The sequence below is a fragment of the Bombus impatiens genome, unplaced genomic scaffold (assembly GCF_000188095.3).
Source record: "Bombus impatiens unplaced genomic scaffold, BIMP_2.2 scf_0537, whole genome shotgun sequence".
Lineage (NCBI taxonomy): Eukaryota > Metazoa > Arthropoda > Insecta > Hymenoptera > Apidae > Bombus > Bombus impatiens.
The window spans coordinates 420,707-435,257 of record NT_176956.1 but is presented as its reverse complement, the minus strand read 5'-3'; the positions used below and the strand labels follow the sequence as shown (position 1 = coordinate 435,257).

The following is a 14,551-nucleotide window of genomic DNA, read 5'->3' as shown; positions in this document are numbered from 1 at the left end:
TTGATTAACGCTCACCCACGGCGTTGTTCGATCAAGGATTCAATCCAGGACCGGATTTAATGATTTTGGTAAACAACGCCTACAAGGACAAACAAAGGGATTCCGCGTCTGTTGTCGGAATAGCGGCTGAATAGCAATATGATGAGGCTTACCGAGCGAATCGAATAGAACCGATGGCAGCTGTAATTCCGATTGGATAGCATAGAAAGCAAAATATCGCCGGTGGCATTACCAGCGATCAACCCACCCCCTTCTGCCACCGAATAGAATGTTTGCTTTCAAGATTTGTCGTTCGACCACTGTATCTTCCTCCACTATAGATCATTACGACGAGGATGTTCAATTATGAGCGCGATGGATACCAGTTTATCTCTTAAAACGTGAATTTTCGTTCTAATTAGCGCGGAAGATACTTATTAAATAATATTTTCATTGATCATCCGACGAATTATTTAAATATTTCAATGCACCGTTTCTTCAAATGCCTCGTCCTTTCTCTCCGTCCTTTTTACCTTGCTTTCTCTTCACATCGGAGAATTAACGTAGATCCAATCCTGTGAATCTCCAATGGGTATTTTCAATATTTATGTCCGAACTGCTAACTGATTCAATAAACAATTTTACACGACTTTTCGCGTCACTTTCACATTTTTCACGTCCGAAATGACATTGGTGGCGCATTAGACAAGGCTCATAAAGTCACTCACGAATTTGAAACGGCGCGATTAACCTTATCTTAAAGCCAATCAGCACGGCGGTACAATTCAACGGCATCGCAAGTTACGCGTCTATGTCCGATTTCTTTATCCGAGAACGTGATACGACCATAACATCGCGATAACAGCACGGACGACAAAGGGTCGTTGTTCACACGCGACTCGTCACACATGCGACAATATGTGCACGCATGTGATATAACGGGGTGCAGAACAGTGCGTGACCAGCAAACGGACTGGAGCATAGACAATTCAGCCTTGAAAATCAATATGCCGCACAGGCGGTAATTTTCACTCGAAAGCCTGCGTCTTACGTTAATGACCATTCGTAAGAAACTTTTAACGAACAACGAACGACGTTTCTTATCGCGGCTTCTGCGTGAGTTTCATTACTTCAAATAACAGTGCGTTAATTTCTGTGTTTCTTTTTCTTTTTCGTACAAGTTTCCCCTGGTAATTGGGAGTTTTGACGTTTATAAAATGCAAATTTAAACGTTGCATTTGAAATTATTGCTACGCAGATCTTGATCGCGACAAGTGAAAAATAGATTCGTGACTAGTGATCATTTTGCTTTCGAATAATCAATAACATGCGCTAGAAGAAACATTCGTGGCAAACTTGCGAATAGGATGCAGTTAGATTGAAAAGAAAGAAATTGTAATTTTCTATATGTACGGTTTATGCTCAATGGTTTCAGATCTGGTCAAACGACAGAAGTAAATTTATAATTTGAAAATTCGAAAAAGATATTGTAGAAAGTTTTGTTACGTAGAAACGCGGCATCTGTTACTATACAATACAATACTATACAATAGAATCGTATTTCAATATCCGCTCGATGTTTGCTTACAACTTTGTAACAAAGCCTCTGCAGAAAAACTTGATCGATGTTTGTTTCCCGTTTTCGCTTGTAAATTATGATTCTTCGATTTCATTAGAAAAATTGCAAATGTTCTGTAGATAATATTTTACCTCGTTGACGTCTTCCAATTTCATGTTTTATTCTTATTTTCATTTCAACAAACATAGAAGATCTATAATGTTTTCAAAAAATATGTAACATAAGATCGGAAGGCGTAATCGTACATATTAGTAAGAATTTTGGAGATATTTTAAAAAGATACAATTGGATCGAAAATCATATGCGAAAGGATCGTTGATCATTGTCAATAGCGTTCCATAGAATAGCGTACACTCTTCACACGTCGTTTTTAAACGTACATCCTCTGAAATAACAGATAATCGAAGATAATAATGAGCACAATATCGCTATTATGCGCTTAACCGAAGCAGATTACGTACACAAACATTATCACTGACGTTTATTGTTGTTGTGCATCATGCGCAAGATACAACGAGAAGTACAAGAGGACTTGCTGCCAATCACTTTCGTATCCCTAAGCGGCTTAAGACAAGTTCTAAACTAGGCGAAAATTTTTAATTAGTTTTTACGTTAATCTCTTCGAATTATTGCACACTGCGAAGCTGACGATGATAAAACTAGGAACAGCATTATAATTAGGACACTGTTACTGATGTACCAGCTTCGCCTGGGTCTTCGTAGAATATATTTCACGTCATATGTTTCACGGTTAATAAAACTGCTTTCCCTCGCATTATCCGATCTATGAGATTATTACTTTTTCAAAAATTCACAGTTGGAACGTTAGTTTGCACAATTTTTTATACCAATATATTTTTCTAACGTTGGATTAGATAATTTTGCAATTATTCTTAACGATATATTTTTGAAATTCGTTCTTCTACTATAAAGATAAATCGTGCAAACTGTTTTCTCTGTTTATACGATCGCTTGTTATTTTATATTAATATCCTCGGAAGAAAGAAAAATACGCAAAGTGTTCAGGCGATTTCGTTTCTTCAGGATTCAGCACGTGATAGTTGTAAGCTTTCATCGTGTCTATTTGAAGCTATTACTTACCGCTTCAGTGTGTACAGGATGAGCAGCAAACAGCAAGCCTGTCAAGGCAGCAAATCCTGGACGCAGTGATGCCACCGCTAGGCTCACCCTTGTGACCAAAACGCATGCAATGGCGTGCAGGGCAATATTAGTCGCGTGATACCAGCTTGGCGTTAATCCCGACATCAAGTAGTTCAACCTGAAAATACGGAAATGGGCTGAATTAAAACGTGCTTTGATAATGATTTCAGATGTTATGTGATAATTAATTTTATATCTTAAGAATATAAAAACGTATAAATTACATTTCCTTCTATCAATATTATCTATATTATACATTACAAATAAGAATACAGAGAAATATACAAAGATAAGATGGATTATTAGAAATGTTTTTATGTTTTAAATGTTGATTTATTAAAAAGATCTTTTTATAGATGTTTTGAAAATATAATACGCATAATTCCTATAGCAAACAATTCGCGATGATAACGACCAACGTTCAATAGAATTCTCCAACAAGATATTAAAGACAAAGTCGCTACTATTTCCGACCGGAACTCGTAATGAAGCATCGTAGAAAACAGTAAGCCATGATTGTAATTAGACAATTACATTTACGTGTTATTAAAGTTTATTATACCTTCAAAGTCCATTAAAGATTCACCATTGTTATTGGCAGACATTATCACTGGATTTTACAATAAACGAGCAACAAACTAAGTATCAGCGAAACGATATGCGCTTACGTTCCAGTAAAATCTCTCTCGACATAAATACAAAACCTTATCTTCGGTATGCGATTCATCTAGTTGTTTCTGTCAATACCCTACCATCAGCTGACCACTCGAGAAATCGGAAAACAATGGGCGCAGCAGTCTTCCCGTTTATAACTACAGAGGATTTGACGGCGCAGCCGTGGCGAAGTTTTCACGGAAATCCGCTTAAGTCGACCAAGATAATCGGATTGTAGAAAACACTCCATACATCTATTCGCTCTGCTTCGTCCATTCACCGCAACCGGTGTACAATTTCTCTCTTGCTCGCTGCTTTTCTTGCTGTGTCGCCGGTGTTCCTCGCGCCACGTGTTTCGCTTCTAATGAAAGTACCCTGTGAAACTTCCCAACTCTCTATACCACGCGTTTTCTTCCATGACCATTGATCATCGAATACTTTATCTGCTGCAGTGGAAATGCTCGTCGTGCACGATCGAAGTAGGTGGTGTTGCAAGAAGCAACTCAAAATGCAATAAAATCAACTGAAGATCAACCATCGCTCCAAAATCAAGCCATTTGCTACTATTAAACGCTATAGGAGAAGAACATAAATCACATTTTCTATTTTTTATAGGGAAGATACTTCAATACGTTGTCGATCGATTCCACGTTACCGCAATTGCCTGTTTTATTTATTAACTAAACGCGTTTTTTCATTCCCTTCAAAAATTTGGAAAATATCGTTTGTCTCGGTAATCGCGTCCTTGGCTTCTACAAAACTTCATCATCGACTTAACTTCTCAATTATTTTGAGAAATTTGTCATCTCTGAATATAACAGGTGTCTTCGTTTTCAATTTTATCTTGTTATACATTTAGTGTTAAAATTCTTCTACTTAACCATAAAGTGATATTAAAATCAGACGATCAGTTTTGTCTTCTGTGATCCTTGCGTGAAATCTATAGGTAGTTTCTTTCTCTTTCAACAAATATAACTTAAATATTTAAATTGCCGCTTTTCATCGCAAACGCTTCGATTCCAGTGACGAAGAAACGCGAAGAAAGATGAAACAGCCCAAAGACCAAGAAAGAAAGCGTGAAAGGCGACTGAAAGAGAAAATTGAGGGCGAAGAACGAACGAGGATGGAAAATAGGTGAGACAGGGTACCAGCATCAGGACGAAAACAAACACGGTAGCTGCTGACGCGGTCGAGTAATAATTTTGAAACTCTGCCGACGGCATAAGTTCGACGCTTCTGGCGGACCGGAGATTGGCCTCGTTCCAGGTGTCAAGGATCCTGCTCGCCTGGAGGCGTATCCTGTCATCTCCTTGGCTCTGGATCAACCAAAGAACTCGGAAGTGTCAGTTGCACGTTCGTACGCAGATTTTACTGCGAATTTTATGAGACGTCGATGGACGATCTTGATCCAACTGATCTTGCTACGAAGCGGTGTAATATGTGACGCAGATTCGAAGTGAAGAATTGTTATTCCAATCTGAGAAGCCAAAGTTCTATGGAGATAAATAGTGAGTTCGTATAATAGAATATAGTAACGAAAGTGTTGGTATTACATTGATGAACTTCTGTATTATATGTTGATATATAATGAAAGAATGAAAGTAACGTTACGGTAGAGTGGCTGCGCGAAGTATAATTTCACTATATCGTTGAGATAAAGAATTTCTAAAAATGAAAATCTATCACACTGGTGTAATCTTATAAAATATCACAAAGAGTTTTGCAGGTTTTGCATAATTTAAGCTGAAGTAGAGCCACATTCTGGCCGGGAACTTTTAGTAGTTACTGCATAAATATTAGTGCTTAATACAACTTGAAAAGAGTTTAAAAATTCGCAGATATGCAAGCGCAAAATTTAAGAGTATTAAGAAGGATTCTGAATTTTAAATGGATAATATCAAGGATTAACCTTTACGATATTTAACGTTATTGTATAAATCCTAATTTCCTTTCCAACCTGAACTTCTTAAATTGTGTTATTCAGCACACCTCGCGTTTCACATCGATCTTCAACTTGTTGTCAATTCTTCAAAATCAATTCGCTCGATAATTTCCCAACTCGTAAGAAAGTAGGTTTCCAAGTAAGTTTCGATGTTGGCCGGATATTCCAGGCATTTAAGATTATACCGATACAAGCCAAGCCTTGAATTTCTTTATTATATTATGATCCAATAAAAGTCCGTATCAAGTGAACACGCGACAAGGCAAAACTATACAGTGAACTACTTTATATGAATTAATAAAATGTTAACTGGCTCTGTGCAACTGTTCTTTGAAACTGCACTTCGTTCCTCGATTCTAGTCGAATCAGCTGGCGGCTGGTTGCGGACTGACTCGGCTCGTGCGTCTCGCTGAAGTCCTTAGATCGAAATCGATAATCGATAATAGTCACCGAACGAAGGAACCTTCGGTCTCGTGCCATACCAAAAGTCCTTCGGGTATTTATCCGTAAAAGATTCCAACGTCAAATTACTTGAATCGCGTATTCTTATCGCTTTGTTTATAATTCACATTTTACACGATTCACACAGTTCAAAATATATTTCTTCGTGGAACGGTCGAAGAAACCTTGTTTGAAATTTAAAACGATATTTCAAGCCAAGTAGAATACTTTCATTTCCTTATACTTTCCTTGTACTTCCAATCGTAAAAGGAGTTGAATAAACAAATATGCTTCTTACGTCATTAAAGAAAATAGTTATATCAGATTAATTTTCACGACACAGTGATTTAACAAATAAAATAACAAATACGTAGCAGAGAAACAAAGGGTCCAAGAAACTACAAAATACGAATAAGGACGATCGTGGAAACTTGAAAGAATGTTTCCAATCATATTCACAGTGGCCGATCGAGCGAGCCTACGACCAACGATATTACAGCTATAATTATGTATGTGGTGTTTATTAGCATATAAATCGAAAGCACGTTTGCACAGTTAACACGACTATTTTCGTCGTTGCAACGAAGGAGATCCAGTCGTAGATCAAGCGAATCGCTTTGAACATAAAATATCATTCCATGAATAAATGTTCTTCTGGGGCAGTAGATTCTTGAGGATACAACGATACCCAGCCATGTATTCGCAAACGGATACCCTTATTTCCGGCGTCCATATGTATTTAGCAAACGGAGACCAACCAACATTCCGAAACATTTCCGAGACGCAATCTCGTTTCACAAGGCGCGAGAATGCACTGGCGCTCGCACCATAAAGGGTATGAGGGTTGCATATTTAGGATCTTCCTGTTTGCACTTAAAGGGCTTCCTAGCTGTGACGCACGAGTCTCCGGTCTTGTTGTGCGAAGCGCTACACTGCTCCAGATTCTCCGCTTCCTTTGGTTTCACTTGATTGTTTACACGGATTCGGTTTCCCCGTGGATCGCTAAATGGACCTCCATCTCGATGGAACGAATGAAATTTACATTGTTAGTGTTTAAATACCAGGGAATCGCTCAATACGATCGACAGTTTTTCATAGTTAAACGTTTCACAATCAGCGATACGAAGCTGTTTATTTTATAAGAAAATTTCGAAAAAGATTTTGAAGAATCGGACCGAATGGTTTCTGAAATTATAATTTGAATTTCTACGAATCGATTCATTTTAGGATAAATGAGTATTTTATTAGATTCGAGGCTTTTACGGCCGGGCATTGCAGAATTTTTAAACTCGAAACTCCCGCGACGTTCAAGACAATGCAATCTGGTATTTCGTTACTATTACAACTATATTGTACCGTAACTGTACGTGTAGATTCATCACAGATCGATCGACACACTGCATTTTCCTCCAGAAACGGAAGAATCCGCACATCGAAGCGAAGATTCTAAAAGTTTGACTATCTTGCGCACTAGATACTTCATTCCACAAACAATGTGTCCAACCTAGCGACTTTTATAGTTACAATCGGTAGATTAACTGATCGTTAGACTGTGACTAGACTTTAAATGTGTGAAATTCCCAAAATATGTAGAAATGTACAAAATACACAAAGTAAAGTAGTCATTTTTTGTTTATGTTCCATTTCTCTAAACAATATAAATTTCCACGAATATCCACGATTTATCGACGCTAGAAGTTCGGTAAATCTTTGTAAATAACTCAACCTTAAGTGCTCTGCAAAGAAGTACCAGCAGATTCAACGTCCAAGTCATAGGTCTCGAACAAATTAAGAATAAAATCAAAAGGAAATCTTCAAACAAAACGCTCAAACATTACTGAAATATTATCTATCACAGGTTAAGTTTTATTAAACGATATTATACAAGATTACAAATCTAGAATATGGAGAAACTGGAAATTGCATGGATATTATTGAACTCACTAGTAAAGAGTAATTCAATATTAAATCATACCAAATTGAAAGGTAAAATCGCCACCATATAGAATCATATTACGTCATACAATACGAAGTTCTGTATGTACACAGAATTCATACATTATAAAGTCTATATATATATTGTACATATATATGTATATATACCAGGATATTATGGCAATTCGGTACAACGACCAATTATCCGCAAAACAATGGAAATCACACTCGAAATGACAAACGTGATCGATCACGTCCTCCATACATAGTCTCGTAAAACAAGACAAGCTATTACGCAGCTATCGCAATATGAACTATAACGCGTCTCGGACTGATCTAATGTTCATTATCGATTTCACAGATCGGAAGTAATCAGGTTTGTCAGTACAAAATCTATAGAAAACCGTATACCGGAGTAAAACTATATGTTACGTTTATCTCTAAAAGAAATGTATAAATCAGCGGCTATTTGGCAACTAATTTTCACCATATTAAAGTTTTTAAATAAAATTATATTGTAGTATCGTGTACGAAAGGCCTAAGAGATATCGGGTGAACCATAAACCATGTCGCGAGGAAGTCCAAGTGCCAACAGGCCCATCAATGTGTCCTTGGTCCTTCGATCGAATAGTTTCGTGGAAAGGGCCTGCGTGACCCTGGCCACGAGGGATGCTAAAAGGGATGTTAAGGGAAAAAGACGATTTAACAGGCAGTGTCAGTGGAGAAGCCAGAGAGTGCGAATCGAGAAGTCGGACAGTGCGAGTTGCGTTGTCGAGATAGCGTTGCTAGTGTCACGTCGAAGACACAAGAAATCACGAAACCGATAGATCGTCGGTGATCTCCTCGCGTCGCAGTTCGAACGTTTCACGAATAAGGTGAAGAAATTGAACTTCGTATAAGATGATGGCAATTTTATTGTATAAATCCAACAGAGTGACGGTTCAAAGTGTTACAACAGAATAATGTGTTGAGCGCTAATTTAGGAGGGTGTTTATATGGAGGTTTTAGTCCCTTTGGAGGGGTTATCGTCGGATGTATATCAGAGGCGGTTATTCAACTGCTGTTTTGTTATTATTTCGATAGCTGTGGCATGCTATCCGGGAAGGATAATAATAAAGAAAATGACTTTTGCACACATCGTCACGAGCAATATAATGTAAGCAATTTGAACGAAGATTGCCCTCAGTGTATTAGATGTTTGTTTAGATTATGAGCAATTTCGTATATATTGGGTAGGCAACTAAGTGATTACGGATTTTGTCAATACCACCTAATGACAAAATCCGTAATCACTTAGTTGTCAAGCCAATATATACGGGTTTACCAAGCCTATGGGCCAAAATCGAAAAAAGAACAGCTTTATCGTTAACTCTAGTATGGGAGTTATTAAATTTTCGAATCCTATTTCAGTTATTCTGCATTCATTATGAAGGCATTTAATAAATACGATTTTGGTTACATAATTCGTTTCCTAAATTAAAAAGTTACAGACAGGATCCTAATTGTATAGCTTTATACAGATTCCCTTTATATAGAAAGAGATCGATACGTCGAAGTGATTCGGACGAGGTAAAGCAGGAATTTCAGTTGTATTCGATAAGAAGCTAAGCAAGTAGAGCCCAAGGGGAACAAAAGACAAGGTGGACAGTGAAAGAAGGGGAAGAGAAAGAGAGAGGCAGGAAAAGGGATGGGAAGAGAGGAAAGTTGTAGCATTGCCAGCGAGAGGAATCTACTTGAACGCCATTCACGGCGTAATTAGGCATTCAACCGATTCGGTCTTAAGCGCTTAATCGGCTTTGTTTCAACCTGACATCCTCTTAAACGCACGGCAAGCCAAGCCAGCCTAACTTCCGTGGTTCGTGCCACGAAGCCGTTACTTGTTGACAAACGACGCTTACATACTTTCACCAGGGCGAGCAAAGGAGAACTCCACTTGGATAGTTTTCCGTGAAATATTAAAACGTCCAGAATGCCGTTAAGAAGTTGATTAAATTACCGTGCCCACCCGGAAACTCGAACGTGTTTACATCTTCACGCGGACCGGTTGAAACCTGCGCGAGGTATTGTTAAGACGGCTCGAAAACGTTCTACGTTTCTACGGTTGATAAACAAGCTGAGTCACGCAATTTCTTGAAGTTGTAAATATTTTCAGTTACGAAGACGGGAAAGAAGGACGATAAAAGATCGTGTAAAGTGGCTTCGCGAATTTTAGTGTCACGTAAGCTGCTGTTTTTCCCCCTAAGAAGGTAATTGTGGTAATTTGTAATACAGTACTTCGTTGTAGGCTCCATTTGTTACTACGGCACAATATTAGACGAGGCGACTACGAAGCAAAGCGGTACACGAAAGTACATGAAGACCAACCGTGGAAAATCTTTATACGTAGGTATATCGTGCGTGTTGTATAAAATATTTTCGAATTTCCGTAGCGCTATTTTCGCGAACAACTGTATATTTCATACATTTATAATTACTACTATACATACTATATATACTATACATACTATTTATAATTTTTTATAAAATTTCTTTACTAAATATGATAAAATATGAATGATCTTCAATAATCCGACCAAAGTATCTAGAAATCCGTAAAACTTTCAATTAAAGCTTTTCTAGAACTCGTTAAAATATTAATTCCAAGAATAAACTAATTTTACCATCCACGGTAATTTTACGACACAACGCAGAATCTCGTTACATAACGAACAAGCACACATGCGGATAAAAAAGAATTCTACAAATTACAGCGAAATATCTCGTTACACGCCCTAAAGATAAAGATAGCGAGGTTTCTACAAACTCGACCGCAACTGCCTGCGAAGTAAATATTTCGTTTCCTTCGTTATAACTGCCTCCCTCCCACTAGTTATTCTTTTCACCTTCTTCCAGGAAGGCGGCCTGTAAATTTTATTAACACGTAGGTTTTATTACAGGCGTAGAAACGTTCCTCGGCGTTCCTTTTTTCCCCCATTGGTATTCCTACGTTAATTTTCCCCAGAGCGTTGCAGCGTGAACCGATTCGTAACCGCTGACATTTCCAAAGCAAGAATACAATATGATGAACTAAAACTGTTATTCACGACAAACCACAGCGAGACCTGATACTAACTGTCTGACCGCAACTACCCTCTTACTACTGGCTAACCACGACCGGTTCTATTACTACTACTGTTTGACCATGCTCGCCGGTAACTGCTATTCGACCACTGCGGCCGATCGATACTTATTCCAACTCTTCCGTCATGCATTAGCACTTTGACTGTTCACCTGCCGAACCGTGCAACGTGCATGCATCAAGGACGAGAAAAGTTTCTCGCCAGAGCAACGAGGCGTGATTATTCCTGACGCCTTCTTGACGTCCCGTCACTGCGTATTCGTGTTTCAATAATGAAGCCTTATGTACACGAGTAATGTTTTACACGACATGGTAGAGCGAGACGAACTCGTTTTAAAACTTTCGAGAAAAATGAAAGATAAGAGGCGTGTTTTCAAAGGAGCGTGTTTCGAATCGCGTCAACGAACCGTAGGATGAGTTTGATCAAACGTTTCAGGTGTTACAGGTAACTGATAATTCATAGTACATACAGGTTTGATAATTCATAGTAAGCGATCTTTGAAATAATTTGTTTCGGATGAATCTTCGAGACATTAACTTCGGTAAAAATTTATATTGATCGAAAATAGAGTCGTGAATATCGTGTTTAGAGTGGCACAATTTATTTTTGTCTTCGAGTATTTATGGCAAAAGTTTGCGTTCCAATACCAAGCTAAACCAATATAATGGAATCGTGCATGGATAGCCAAGTAGAATTACACCGTATACGAACGGGCACGAAAGTAGTAGTATCGGTTCGTGTCTGGTAAAACAAATAGAATAGGGTCGTGCCTGAGCAAACAAGTAGAATTCTGTCTCTATGGATCTACTCGAAAGAGAAGTTTTGACAATACTTGAGAAACTGACAGTTGACCTAATTCAAGGTACGTATATATTTTCATAAAGACACGTCATAGATAATCAGCTTTCCACATTTCGAAAAATATTCTTGATACAATGTGGCAGAAGGAATATTTATATACAAAAATCGAGAAAGAGGAGACATTGTGTTTGTTTTATAACAAAAAGGTGCTTGTTTTATGTATCGATTCAGATAAGCAAAATATAGTGCAGCAGAGGACAAGGAAGTGATATATGACGACGCTTGATCAGACAAAAGACGCATGAATACAACGCGAAGAGTATTCAGACGCGGGAAGCCGAGATTTATGGCTGTGTTTCCACTACCATCATTGTCGAACATGATTCCAGATATTTCGTTCTTAGAATCTATATCATGAAATATTAAAATGCATTTAATTTCAAATTACCTAACATTGGAAGATAAACGTAAAATACAGCAAGCGCGAAGGAGAGACATTAGCGAATAAAAATTTCGAAATTCCAAGTTATAAATACAAAATTAGAGACAAAAGTCTAATGCCTTATTTCTTGCAAGTTATAAAGGTTCTATTAATTTTTAAAATCACTGTCGTAATATACTGTCGTTCGTCAGTATCCAGGTATTTTGATCAACTTGTAGCAACACGATTGGAATTTTACCAAAGTGTAGAAATTAACGCTGAATTAATAATCGGAAGCAACGCTTGCTGTCTTTTTTATGGAATCACCAAGCTACAAGTGTAAATTACTAAAAAAATGAATCGTTATTTCAGAAATAATAATAGTAATAATAATAGAGAACGTCATTGAGATACTTCAACTTTTTTGTTAACTACTCCGGTTTCTCTTCACGTCTCCGACTGATTTTGTCTAAATCAATGATTATAAGTAATGGAAATCGAGTCACCTCTCCAACTCTTTTCTCTCCCCCTTTAGTCTCTTACATTCACTGGAGAAATCGTCCTCAACCGCAGGACACGATCACCAGGCATTCCGATTCCGGGTAAATCGTGCACGGAATATGGTACTACCAGCAAAGATACCGGTTACTATTCTCTGGCGGTGCTTCAGTGATTTAAGAAACCCAGCCAGCTTCCCCTGCTTCCAGTCACGTATCAACGAGAAAGCGTACGATGATATATATCACTAACATTCAGCGACTTCGATCTTTCTTCCATCAGTATGAACTGTGTTTAATAGCATTTCGATGTGCCGACACGTGCTCGTAGAAACTGTTCCGAACAAATGAAAATATTGCGATATCGTAGGTAGATAACGAACGATAGGATACGTATATACACTACGATATCGTATCATTTGGAGATAAAGGATTCCATTTCAGATTTTTTCAACTTCAAACGTAATATTACGTTCGTATTTGATCGCGCCAATGGTAGTAAGCGTTTTTTATTTGGAAAACCTGCGTTGGAGAATGTTCGAAAAGAAGACTTTTTAAAAATATTTTTTATACCGCGGATTTTTCAAAAACATTCATTTTTATTTTACATCGCTTTGTCAATGTTTACTTGAAAATTTTAACAGTTCTACTTAAAAGTAACCGAAATTTACGAACACTGTATTTTAAATTCTCCCCGCTTTTCACGAAGAGTCGTGCATTAATTATTTCTTATTCAACTTCTCTTTCGCATTTTTTTTATTTCTCTTAACGAAGGTATCTTACTTGTACTTTATATAATTACTCTTTATAACCGTTAATGACACAATTCATATCGTTTCCTCTAAAAACGGTTTCGTTAAAGACTTCTTGATCTCGCTCTAATTTTTTAATTGAACGAAATAGAATGAATGAAATTGAAAATTGGGTGAATAAATTCGTGAATTCGTGCCACAGAGTAACTATATACTGTAACAAACCACACATTTTATCCGCGACGTTTCCGCGAGATGATGAATACGCCTCATTATTTCTTGAATCGCGAAAATCACGAAAATCACGAAGGGACTTTAACCATTGTTTAGAAGTCTCCGGCCTGGCCAATTAATTATGAAAAATATAAACTCCGGTGCCGAAGGAACGGGGACGAGGCAAGAACCAAGGAATAAAAACCCTCAACGACGGTAATAATGGAACGAATGGGCGGGTACGAAATAAATGGCAGAGGGAAAGTAGTCGTGAATTTCATTATGAGAACAATGGTACTTGTGGATGAAGGAATTTGACGAAATTTGTCAGACGCTGAGAAAATTGTGCGATTTTGTCGATTGAACTCTAAGAACGTATTACGCATTTATATAGAATCTTTTAACAAATAAAGATATATATACATAAACACACGTACTTGAAACAACACGCTAAGCATTTATATATCTTGCAAAAGTGGAAAAATAACAAATCGAAATTTCTAAAAAATGTTAAAAACTCTATCAAGATCTCGTTTAAAAAATTATACTTAGTATTACATCGGTATTGGTATTAAACAAATCGGTTTCGGTATTATATTAATAAAAGAATTTTTTAATATCCGCCTACTGTTTCATACGTATCGTTATAAGACAAACTTTATTTCCTGAGAAATGGCTAGAAGATTCAAAGTTAATTTGTAAGAGATAAGAAAGGAAAGAAGAGTGGCTCGCCAAATATGTCTGCGTGGATAAGCTTTATTTTTAATCTTGAAATCATTCAAACGTACAAAATCTAACAATTTTTCGCACACAATGTATCTACGCAATAGTGGATTACCAACAAAAGTCTGTATGAGTAAAATACTATACGCGAAAACCGTATTTTATCGGAGCTTGTGCCGCAAGACATCAATTCAGGGATAATCTTGTGAAACAAAGAGAAACCGTTTCGATCAAATCAATACAGTGCCGATCTTTGGTAAGCCATCGCTATGGATGATCATTTCTCTTCGTTAACTTTTTCTTTTCCTTCCCTCTCTCCCTCTCTCTCTTTTTC

General features: G+C 37.4%; 1 protein-coding gene across 2 annotated transcripts in view; it reads right to left on the bottom strand.

The window, feature by feature from the left end:
- The window catches only part of LOC100748495 (protein O-mannosyl-transferase TMTC1), a 211,397-nt gene that overhangs the window by 84,383 nt on the left and 112,463 nt on the right, over positions 1–14,551 (bottom strand). For both annotated transcript variants that reach the window (XM_033321941.1, XM_033321942.1), the window contains exon 2: positions 2,660–2,837. In XM_033321941.1, the coding sequence (XP_033177832.1) occupies positions 2,660–2,837 (178 nt within the window). The remainder of the gene's footprint in view (positions 1–2,659; positions 2,838–14,551) is intronic.